Genomic DNA, 12,735 nt, shown 5'->3' with positions numbered 1-12,735 from the left:
TGGAAGGTAATGAATGGTGATGATCGGTGTTTGCGTGTTTCACAGAGATATGCATGATGCGCTCGCTCAGTGAAAACTTCGGAATTGCGTCGCTTTTACGCACGCAGTGACGTCGACGTCGAGTGATTACATAATGGTCTTAGCTAATGGGTTCACATGTACAATAAACGTTTGCGAGGCATGCGAGCGGGCTAGTTATCTTTCCCTATGCTAGGTCGGACATGACGCGAGATCAAGGCATTTGAGTTTGAATCAAATGGACCCTATAACCCTGGCCGAAGAGTTTGTCAATAAATTTTCATCTACTCTGTCTCAGTCGTCGTGGACGTGTTCCAGCTATACGCGTAAGAGAGGGCTGTGCTTGACCGTAACGCACGAAAGCGATGGTTTTCATTGATTGATACGCAGGGTTTAACATCTCAAAGCCCCGCTTGTAGGGCTATGAGAAACGCTATATAGGAGGTAGGGAAAAGGGGGGAGGGTTGCAACAGCGATAGCTTTCCCCCCTCGCGGTCCGATATACAAGCAAAGACGGGCGCCGAGTATTCTGCTAAACTTCCTCGACGATGTAGCCTTTAATGCTTTCATTATTCATCTCCATATGCGTATGGTTTCACTGTCATCCTCTTTTATACACATCGCACAAGGCTTAGGGGCGCTCAGCGATGACATCACTCTGCGAGGCTAACGTCACTTGCGAACTCACTCACTATTAAGAAGTGCTCCAGAATCAGTACGTGATAGCTTTTGCATTATGATTCCACTGAGATGCGGCCACCGCGGCATGGCAATCGAACCCGGGACCTCCCCGTGCTCAGCAGAGGAACGCCGCATTCTCCGAACGACCCCGGCGGATATATCTGCCGTTGACCCGTGTCACGCCAAAACCACGTTCCTCGCAATCGCACGTTGTTGCAAGGCGCTGAAATACTAGCCTCCCGACCTCATTTCCTCTTCCTTGTGTTGCTCAAACGTTTGTATTGCCTAATCCGACCTCTCGAAAACTATGGCGACACAGACACATACGCACACGCACACACACAAGCGCCAGCATGCTGCGGAAACGAGAGCCCGACGCCGGCGACGATCCACTCACCTCGCCATGCTTGATCGGCCGGATCTCGTTTCGGGAGACCCTCATGCGGAAAATGGTCTCCGAGGCCTGCGTTATACCGGCAGAGGCGTGAGAACGGGTCGCCCTCTAAGTTAGCTCACCGCAGCAAGAGACCTTGTAGCCGTTGAGGCTTTAGAAAATGAATATTATAGGTTAACTGAATAATAACCATGTGGAAGTGTGTGCTCGAAGCAGAATACTTCAAGTTGCGTGCCTCTGGGGCATACTCCGTTAAAGTATGGCACTCCGTTAAAGTATGGCACTCCGTTAAAGTATGGCACTCCGTTAAAGTATGGCACTCCGTTAAAGTATGGCACTCCGTTAAAGTATGGCACTCCGTTTAAAGTATGGCACTCCGTTAAAGTATGGCACTCCGTTAAAGTATGGCACTCCGTTAAAGTATGGCACTCCGTTAAAGTATGGCACTCCGTTAAAGTATGGCACTCCGTTAAAGTATGGCACTCCGTTAAAGTATGGCACTCCGTTAAAGTATGGCACTCCGTAAAGTATGGGCACTCCTATGGCACTCGTTAAAGTATGGCACTCCGTTAAAGTATGGCACTCCGTTAAAGTATGGCACTCCGTTAAAGTATGGCACTCCGTTAAAGTATGGCACTCCGTTAAAGTATGGCACTCCGTTAAAGTATGGCACTCCGTTAAAGTATGGCACTCCGTTAAAGTATGGCACTCCGTTAAAGTATGGTAGAATATAGTAGAATATGGAACTAGGGTGCAAATACGGGTTCACTTAACATTTTGCATCAGGATATTTTTGTTTAAGAGACTGTCAAAGAAACATGCCATAGTTATAAGCATCTTTCTGTCGCAAAATAAATTTAGTTGATAAAAACAAGCTTGTTTCCAAGAAGCTGATGCACTCACAATGTTGCAGACGTATATTGCCAGCGCTTGCCTCCTGAAATGGAAAAGAGGAAAGGGGAAGATATTTTAGTTACATTTATTTTTTGGTCGTCCTGAGCTGGTAAGCACTAGTTTACTACTATGCACCGGTGAAGAGGGAAATGAAGAGAAAATAGTGATGAATAATGATGAGAACGGACAAAGTGGATGAGTGTCAACATTAAACATTACACAACGGCCCCACTACTGCCTGCGATTTTTGTTTTTGCGATCGAAGACGCGGACAAAGAAAGGGGGTATACAGAACACACGAAGCGTTTCGTGTCAGTAGCGTAGCGAAATTTTTTTTTTCAGAAGGGGGGGGGGGGGGGACTTCCACTTGACCGTGGTCTGGGAGGTGGAGAAAGCGGGAAGGAAGGCAGGGAAGGTCGCATACTAACAAATTTCAAAGGGTGGGGGGGGGGGCACATGCCCGTGTGCCACTGCTTCGTGTGTCTTGTACCGCCTTTTTTTTTTTGTCCGCGTCGTCTAGCGCAAAATATATTTCGCAATGCCTAACCAACTCGCCCAAATCATCAGTTTGCCTACTAAAGCCGCTCGTCCATTCCGGCGGCATGCAGGAACTCCCAAGTATTCGTTGTTCTTGTATCAGGCCGAGAACAGCACCCTCGATTCAACGATGGCTGGGTGCCGACGTTGGTTATAGAAAACTGTCCTAAGTCCAGGAGAGGAAAATATATTATGCCCCGAGGTCTATGTTGCTTAGAGCAGTGCGACTAGCTCGTACACTCGCTAGCCCTGTTGGCCTCGTGTCAGTCGAACATAAAACATTTATACAAATAAAGAACCAAGCCATACAGTGATAAACACTTCCATGCACAACATCACATAAAAGAAAAGAAACAAAAGTCACGTATCGCATTATACATGTTCTTACTGTGTTTCGCACTGTTCTCACACTGATCGCACGCGCCTGAGCTTGACGCCACAGATATCGGTGAAGAGAAGCACGAGCAGGTTAAGAGTAAAACTCGCCGATACGCACCTACTAAACATAGTCGACAGGCGGACAAAATGACCGACAATGTGCATACAGAAATCAGCATTAAAGTTGTGGACAGTGACAGTCTTTGAAGCCGACCGCTGTACTCGAGACTCTGTACGCCTAAGGGAAACGTCATCGCGCAAGCCCAGAAGTGTTCCAGCGTCGTATCGAAATATGCAAGTAATTCCTTTTTCACACAGCGAGAATATCAACTCTCGAGAAGTGTGCGTGTACTGAAGCCTCACCTGCTCTTGCGCTCAAGTAGGATGGCCATGAGGCTTGCCAGGAAACCCGGCAGGTACGACGCATTCAGGAAATTGAACCGGCCCACCAGCTTCCTGCGTTGGACGTGTGCACGAACAAGACAGGCCACAATATAGATTAGATGTCCCACAGGTAAACGCGCTGCTGCACTTACTACAGCAAGTACAGCTTTGACACTGATCGTATTTAGGCAAAATCAACGCAGAATGAAATGAATGAATGAATGAATGAATGAATGAATGAATGAATCGTTCATTCATTCATTCATTCATTCATTCATTCATTCATTCATTCATTCATTCATTCAAGCCTCCCAAACCAACAATGGGGCAATGGAAGAAGTCATCGTGGAGGGCTGCAGAATCATTTTATCTCTATCTAAAGCTACCTGACGTGCACCCGAAGCTGCACAAGCCGGTTGATTCCTTGACTCACTTGACTCGCTTACCGAGATGTCCCATCATGATTAAAAAAAAAAAAACAATATGGGGTTTTTGCGTGCCAAAACTACGATCTGATTATGCGGCACGCCGTAGTGGGGAACTCCGGAATGATTTGCACCACCTGGGATTCTTTAACCTGCACCTAAATCTAAGTACACGGTTTTTCGCATTTCGCCCACATCGAAATGAGGCCGCCGTGGCCGGGATTTGATAGTGCGACCTCGTGCATAGCAGCCCAACCCCATAGCCACTAAGCAACAACGGCGGGTCATCATGATTTCAGAAATCAATTGATTTGTGAAGTAATGATAGGGGCTGCGTCTCGAAGTAGGGGAGGGGGGTATAAATAATATGAGTTATGGGCGCAAATGTTTACCGAGCTTACATACAGGTGAGCATGTGTTTTGTAAACTCAGTTGCGATGGCGCGCCTGTGTCGGTGTTTTCGTTTCAGCACTATTCGGAAGCGTAAAACAGACTTGCTTGACATGGCTTAAGAAGATCGCGGTAGTCGTTCTTTAAGACATCCCTTAAAAGTGTGTAGTTTATAGTAACCTGGGGGGGGGGGGGGGGGCAAATTGACAAAGCTTTTTGTTCCGTCTGTTTGTCATTGATCGCCCTAACCTGGAATAATATGTATAAAACGCCAGGGCTGGCTGACAGTTTGTTTTCTGTACGGAAAGAAAACTTAACATTTTTTTCTATAATATCAGTATAGCAAAATTTACCACTGCCCGCTTAATATTCTCTCAACGCATAAAGAAACCAATATTATTTCGAAATTTTTTTAACAACTTGCTTTAATTGTTACCTTGTTCTTCGACACCTAACCGCTGACTTCTTGGCCAGTTTGCCTTAGTTAGTGATTGCAAATCTATAAGGAACAAGCAAGCAAGAACAAAGTGAAGAACAAAGTATTTTAATTACTTCTCTTCGCCTAGCGAGTTTCCGCTGAACTGTTACGCCAAGAACAAAGTGGCGGTCTTCACTGTGCAGGACAATGCTGCGCTGCCACAGTAAATGCGTTCAGAACTGAACAAATTGCTGACGGTCTGCTGCATCTATCCATCCACATCTATCCATCCATCTACATCTCTCTCTCTCTCTCTCTCTCTCTAGGTCTGCTGCATCTATCTATCTACATCTATCCGTCCATCTATCTACATATATCCATCCACATCCATATATATGGAGATAGAGAGGGATATATATATATATATATATATATATATCCTCTCTAATTCCCTCCCTACCCCTCTCTACCTCCCTACCCATCGCTACCTCCCTACCCATCGCTACCTCCCTACCCATCGCTACCTCCCTACCCATCGCTACCTCCCTACCCATCTCTACCTCCCTACCCATCGCTACCTCCCTACCCATCGCTACCTCCCTACCCATCTCTATCGGGAAGAAGTCATTTTCCTTTCCTTCTCTATCTCTGTTTCTTTTCTGTAAACACGGGTCCCAAAGCCGTAAAAGGAGCGGGCAGTCCCTCCTGGCCCGAGGATTCGTTGAAAGCGAGCGAGCGTGTTTTTTTTTTTTTTTACGAGCTTTGTAGCGCCGATCACACACACCTGAGTGAGCAGAAGACAGCGATGAAGGCGAACGCGTTGAAGCTCAGGAAGAAAGATGAGATGAGGACGGACCGGAGCGTGCGTTTGATGGTGTTGCCATCGTAGCGCTTGCTGTACACGAGGGACGCCTGCAAGGACAGAGAGAGTACACGAAAAATGTAAACAAATAAGGGAGGAAATAACGAGACACTCGAAAGACGTATAGTCAATCACAAAGGTTTACGGACTACGGAATCTCAGAAAACGTTCAATTTCCGAGCAGCTTGTAACAGTAGTCAGTAAAACCAAACATCACAATGTTGTTCACATATATTGGTAGAGGCTGTAAATGCGAATACTAGGCTGCAATGCGAGGCTGCGCAGATATTCAACTTTTTCCTCAGATATCGTGTTCCGTGAAATTTTGTGGTTGACTGTCGATGCATCTAGGCAGTCTTATAATTTTTTTCGGGAGGATTTGCCACGAGGCGCATATGGGGGTTAAAAGAAAAAAAATCAAATTAGACTTTGTAACTCGTGAATACACGCAAAATTGCCGCGCGACTGGCCGCTCGAGGCACTGAGTGGATTCGCGGGCTTCTTCCACGCTCGGAAAAACACTTATGTAGCACGTGTTGAGCAACAGAAAGCTGTATCAAGAGTTTTTCATGTTGCTCTACAATTTTCTCGATGACACGTTTCATCTAATCATAATATTTGTGAAGTTGATTAATTAATGAAGACTAATTATGTAATTAAGCGGAATGCAAAAAAATATCTCAGTATCGACAAGCGACGGCAAACAACATTACCTTGGTTCTGTACAGATATGTGGCCTTTTGCATATTTTTAAATCTTGGTACATAATAGTTGAGAGGGTGTATAGCCAACTTAACGCTTCCTAATAAGGAGCTTGCTAAAACTATTACTAGTGCCAATTAATTTTGAATTTCAGCAACAGTAGAAAGCTAAATTTAGAGTTACGGACTCCCGAAAAGGGAGTTCCAGCCCCTTATTCTGTAACTAATTAATTAATTAATTAATTAAGACTGCAAGTAACAGCAGATCCAAAGTTACGCGTTTTGAAAACACCCGACCCCGTATTTATACAAAGACTTCCTAACAGGGAGTTCTGTGCAATATCCACGTGTCTATTGCGTTTCCGAAGCTCAACCACCGGATCTGCCGTTTTAGCAGCCAATAGGGAAGCTTCCTTACTCCCTAATAAGGAGACTAAGTTTCAGTCCACACCGTTACAACTCCTTAACAATACAAACGAGACAGGAGTTCACAGAGAGATGGAGGCTTGAAATGATGACCAGTAGTCGAACAAGGATTGTCGCAGAACCACCGTTTCGACGAGGGGTCTTGTCTTCTCCAGGGCAGCAAATGGTTTCCTTTGTAGTGGTTTTATGTACGCCTATAGCTAACTCTCTCCCCCACCTTCAATTGGTAGTTTTTTTTTTTTTTTTGCACTTTCGCTTCAGTTACCCCACACTACGCACCGGCTTAGTCTTCTCTCCCACTGAGGGCGCACGGAAGGGGAATGAGATAGAGTTGCTGTATAGGCTCCCTTTAGGGAGGCTCCCTAAAGGGAGCCTATAGAGTAACCACAGAATGAGCTACGCGTACATATAAACGCTGCTCAGGAAAGCGGTTGCCGCCCTAACGAAGGCAAGTCCCATTGTCGAAACATTGGCTTCAGTGACATTCCTCGTTGCGACTACTGCTCATATAACTACCTTAACAGCAAAGCTTTAGTAGTATCGGATCGTGTTGCCCTTGAGAAAGTAAGTCCCCAGCATGGAAGGAAAGATGAATAGACGGAAAGAAAAGGAGGTTGTCCAGTCACCAATATGGAATTTCGTTGCTCCCTAATAAGGATACGACGTTCAAGTCCCCCCTACTACTGATAAACTCCTTCACAGGGACGCTTTAGTAATATCGAATAGCACTGTCCTTCAAAAAAAAAAAAAAAAGAAAAAAAAAAGAAAAACCGGAACGGAAGAAAACGCATAGGGGAAAGCGGAAGAAGTAGAAATATGAGATCAAAGGTGAGATCCGGGGAAAATGTGTTCGAACGACTACCCTCTGGTGCGGAAACAGTTGACACCGCGCCCCTGCGAAGCGTAGTCGACTTTTCACTCAACATGCAATGCAGTTTGGCACGTGCGAAGCCCAGCTCTCTCGCTCGAGTGCGTGCGCACGCATCCGCGCATGCGCGCGGAAGACGCGCGCGGCGGAGACGTCTTCGTGTACGCCACTTCCTCCTCGGACGCTTCCAGGCGGAAGGGGGCAAAAAAAGTAAAAGATAAGATGAACGTAGGCAAAGGGGGTCCGCGCCTGCATCGTCGTTGTCGTCGCCAGCGGGCCGTGCAAAATGTTCACGAGCAGGCAGCGTAAAGGCGTTGGGGCGCGGCGCACCGAGAGCATCTTCGTCGCGATTCGTGCCACGTTGTGCTTCCGGGAGTCACTTCTTTGAGGCGAGCTGATTGAAACGTTGGAAAGTAAGCGGTGACGGAAAGAAAACGGACACGCAATACCGAGATTTCCAACCGTATAGTATACCGCTCGGAATAAGCCAACTGGGCGCGCGGATTAAAGCCCTTTCGACTCCCAAGTTATTTCGCGAAGAATTAAGCGTACGAAATTTGCCCTGCACTATCGAGCATCTCAAGTTGGTTCAGGGTGAGTAAACTAAATTATGTGAAAACAAAATATATGCATTTTCGGCCGAGAAAAAAAAAGTAGCGGTGACCCGACGCTGCTCTGAATTTGCATTGACGATATCACTTTAGAATAAGAATAAACAATTAGATATTTGGGCGTCACATTTAGACAACGATTTGAACTTGAGAACACGTATCCGAACTCGTGTTCTGAGATTGCTTCAGCGTGTTATGGCCATTTTTAAGGCAAGAGCATACTTTAATATTATTTCTCAATCTTCAATGGCGCCTTACATAATGATGCAAGTCGCTGTCTTAATTCTATATACATTCAAAACTTTGGATTCAATAATCGGATTGCGGTACAGAGCGTTACAATTACATTCTGTACAAGTATGTACAATTACATTCTCAAATCCTTGCGCACCCAGTAGGTTTTTATTTTTCCAACCTTCATGCACTTCCATTTCCATTAGTATCAGAAATAAAAGTCGCTGCTTAAGTTAACATTGATATACACGGTAATCATTCTTAAGTTTTATGGAATTTTTCAATATAGCCTGTTGCAGATAACGTAATCCTAGTCCTTGAGCTGGATTATTCAGAGAGGCGGACATTACGTGCACGAGAAATCTAAAGACACATTCAATTAATTAACAAGAATCCAGTAATTTAATTTTTAATTAATTACTGTACGGCACATAATGCAATTTACGAATTGTAACCGGCGAGTTTGCAAGGCGTATCCACTCGGAATGAATTTCCACAAAACAGCGACACCTCGCCCCGCGAAACGTCGTCGAGCTTTCACTCAACATGCAAATGCAATTTAGCCTGTTCCACGTATACTGGAGTTCAGCGGCTACACGTAAGGGCCATGCTGGGTGGTCAAAAGGGACGCGAGACATTCCGCGAACGGACCAGATGCCCCAGCGTGCGTGGAAGTGTTTTCTTCGGGGCACTGCGTCTTGCGAGTTTGCGAGACAAGAGACTCATTGCACTGCAAAGGATTTGAGGCAACGGCCTTGACATATTGGAACTCCGGATAGTGTCACCGTGGAGTCCCGTAGTGTGCACAATGCGCGCGCCGCAGTGTGATTGGACGAACGATGGGGCGATGGGGATGTTGGGGAGGTACGTGCAGGGCCGCTGGACGGGGATTCGGTGTTGATTCGGCTAAGAAGACCAAAATTGTAAGATCACTGTAACTCTTGACTCGTAGTCTTTCGATGTCGGTGTAAATAGTTTCATTCGATCGCTTTCCTATTCCATGTTAGTAAACAGTTAACCCCCTTGGAATCTGTTTCGCAGCCTTGCCTACTCTAATGTGACTTCGCGATATCCACATTCCAAAACACCGTCAAATTCAAAGCTCACTGAGCCTGGCGTGTCGGTATGCGACGGTGCGTCCACTTTGGCTTCGTCGCTTTTGCAGCCAAACGCACTGTGCGCCTACATTGACACGCGCCGGTCAGCGCATGCGCGTCGATACGGCGGCAACGCGACGAGGACGCGGACAACGCGAACGCGCCTCGAGTGTGCGTGAATTGCCGTAAAATCTCAACACACTACCATCTTTCGGCATCCATTATAGTAGCAAATAACATCTCAACAGCACAGTTGCAAGTATATTTCTGCCCTGCGTTCGTAGATGCTAGCTTAAAGGACATGAATGAATATTAACAATTTTTATCTTTAGATATTTTTTTTAGGTTGCCCGCAATGCTAATGAGATATGCAGACGAAATCCGCACATTAACCAGAGCACCGATGGAGGCTTTTCAAGATAGCTATGTCAGCGACAACACCGTACATTTGGCTCCAATAGCACTCGCCGAGTGCCGTCTTTCAAGGTGAACAGGACCGCGAACACGCGGCGTGCTCCCCATCACAGTTCACACAGTGTGGCGCGTTCTCACATGATTCAGACGGATGTTCATCGGCACATTTGGCACAGGTTATAACGTGGAATAGCCCTGGGAATACAAACAGACAGCTTCAGAAGTAAATGCAATCTTTCTGGCCTTACGGCTCTTACCGCGTGCCCTAAACAGAGTCCTATAGCGCGAACGAAGATGTGAGTCGCACAAAAGATTACTTTGATTGCGCACAAATATAGCAAGCTACTCGCACTGTGGAATGTTCATCAATGCACATAGTCATCGCAATTCTGTATATCTAGTATTCCGCGCAAATGAGTAAGACTACTCATCGAAAATATTGGTTCCTTAGGAAAATACCGCGGCAGCAGGTGTTCCCTTTCGCCCGCTCTGCTCCGTCGAGGCGCGCTCGTGACGTGGCGTCGCAGCCAATGGGAATTCACCTGCCGTTTCGCTGCTATACAGATGACGGATGACAGATTTTTCCCTCAATGAGCCGTTTTTGACGCTTTCGCATTAAAGGTGGAGCAAGCAACTACGGATATCGGGCTTATTGCAAACAAAACATTCGTCAGACCAGTATTAGGATACGCCCTCGGTTGTCTGGGAGTCTTAATCAAAAGTCACTGATGCTGTAAAAAAAAATGCAAGGATCAAACGTACTCGGAGAACTGCAACTGTCAATCCCGAAGATGCGACACTTTCCTCGTCATACAGCGCACGCGAAGGCCACCTCACGCGCAAAGGACATTTCGTGTGAATAGCAGAAGCCTCACTAATCATCCGTGCTTTAAAAGAGGAATCGCTCTTCTGCAATTGTAAAGAGGAAGCATTAGCTCAGGCCCAACTCCAGATGTCAAAACGAAGAAATGCTTTTCTGGGAACCCCTGGATCGATTTGAATGAGACTTGCTGCATTTGAGGAACTGAAATTCTAATGAATGTTAAAGCGGTATTTTGATTGAACTGACATCCGACGGGTGTTTCGCATACCGCATCCAGCCTCATCAACAACTGCAGAGCTGGCAGCGATTGATGTTGCTCTGAACTACGTGCAAGATGAGTTAAGTAGATTGAAGGTTGTCATCCTTACGGCCTCTCGCGCTGCTCTTAGCAGAGTGACGCTAGCTTAGTACCCACGGACGTGAGTACTGAGGGAAGGAAACACTAAAGGATGCTGGTAGAAGTCATAGTCATGAGCCATGACTCCGCAAAATGACAATGACTCAGCGAAAAAAAAAGATTACCACTCAAATACCACTGGAATGGGTTCGGACGTGGGCACTAAGTGAAGGAAACACTCAATGATGATGGAGAAATCATAGTCATGATCATTACTCAGCAAAAATGGCAATGACTCAGCGAAAAAAGATTAACACTCAAAGGCCACTGAAACGGGTTCTGACGTGGGTACTAAGTGAAGGACACACTAGAGTATACTGGTCGAATTCATAGCCATGAGCATGACTCAGCAAAAATGACAATGACTCAGAAAAAAATAAGATTTACACTCAAAAACCACTGGAATGAGTTCGTACGACAGTACTAAGTGAAGGAAACACTAAAGGATGCTGGTAGAAGTCAGTCATCAGCATAACTAAGGCTTTCGCCCTAAGGTCTCTTAGGTGTAGCTAAAGGGGCTCCTGAGGACTCATGTCATGACATGCGTGTCAGGTAGGTCATGAAAGAGCGGCCTACGTCTTGGTGCTCTCATGGTCGTTTTGTTAACATGGTAGGCTCCCCGCCCACTGCTTCGCATAACATCGATTCCCACAGGGCGTGGGATCTGCCGGCTCTTTTTTTTTTTTTTTTTTTTTTTGTCCTGTGAATTGCCCACCAGTGGATAGTCAGCGCGTGCGTTGTCTGTCTTCCCCTCTTGTCCTGTAGACGGCGTTGTTTTTCAGAATGCTAACCGACAGAGTTCAGGGCTTGCGTAATCACATTTTCTACGGCCGTATCCGTCAGATGTCCCGCCATGGTAATGTATTTAATGTATTTCACCGCATATAGAAGCTGTCAAGCGCAGTTCCCTTTCCTCCTTGCCTCCTTCTCACGCGGAGTGTTTTGTTTGCCTGACAAGCGTGCAGTGTGATTAGCAAGCAAGCACGTGAACTCTTCTTTTCTTTCCCTGTTGTCGCGCTGCAGGAAATAATCAAGCCCACGGCATCGAAATGACGCAGCGCGCAGCCGACGGTTGACAGACGTCCTTCGGTGGCGGAGCCTATAACCCCGGCGGTCGTTATATACGTGATTAGGCCTTCCCATTGTGCCTTACAACGATTTTAGAATGCCTCCATCGCTACATAACATAGCCTTATGTTTCCGGCTGCCAAGGATTCTTCCCGTAATACTTGTTTCTTCGAGCCTTACTCGCTCTGGAGAGCACGAGAGTGGCTTGGAGAAAGAGTTGTTCTCGGCGGATGAAAGGGGAGAAAAACCGAGATCAAGCTAATGATATCGTGCACTTATTCATCATGATAACTGGCGAAAGCATGATCATTAGCTCGACCTCGCTTCTGCGTAGAGACGGCGACACTCCTGTTAGAGCGCTTGAACGCAGCGGAGCAAGTAGAGTTACGCTCTTTTTTCCTCGTGTGTGCGCGCACGCTTGTGCACGTGTGTGTACATGTGCATGCCTGTGCATGTGTGCGTGCGCGGTTTGATCCCTTTTAGAGACAGATTGTGCGAGTAGCAGCGTATCACAATAAAGAACGCGAAGCCATCACACAGTATTCAGTCCGGTGTCCTGATCCTCGACGATATGCCGTGGCATTAGAGTTCTTGCTCTTCGGCGCAGCGGTCGAGCTAGCGCTCTAAACGTAAGTATGAAACTTTGTGGATTAATTGATTAATTAATTAACTTTTATTTCCCTTTTTATGAAAGGGAGGTCTATGCTCTAGTCCC

The 12,735-nt window shown here is 46.3% G+C and overlaps 1 protein-coding gene across 1 annotated transcript in view; it reads right to left on the bottom strand.

Annotated features, from left to right (window-relative positions):
- The window catches only part of LOC119461204 (transmembrane protein 135), a 59,859-nt gene that overhangs the window by 15,573 nt on the left and 31,551 nt on the right, over positions 1-12,735 (bottom strand). The window contains exons 2-5 of the mRNA XM_037722426.2: positions 5,304-5,431; positions 3,266-3,358; positions 1,997-2,030; positions 1,097-1,162 (exon numbers count right to left, since the gene is read on the bottom strand). Of these exons, the coding sequence (XP_037578354.1) occupies positions 1,097-1,162; positions 1,997-2,030; positions 3,266-3,358; positions 5,304-5,431 (321 nt within the window). The remainder of the gene's footprint in view (positions 1-1,096; positions 1,163-1,996; positions 2,031-3,265; positions 3,359-5,303; positions 5,432-12,735) is intronic.

Source organism: Dermacentor silvarum, chromosome 8, assembly GCF_013339745.2.
Source record: "Dermacentor silvarum isolate Dsil-2018 chromosome 8, BIME_Dsil_1.4, whole genome shotgun sequence".
NCBI lineage: Eukaryota > Metazoa > Arthropoda > Arachnida > Ixodida > Ixodidae > Dermacentor > Dermacentor silvarum.
The sequence above is the reverse complement of the archived record's forward strand: the minus strand, read 5'-3'. Positions and strand labels throughout refer to the sequence as shown.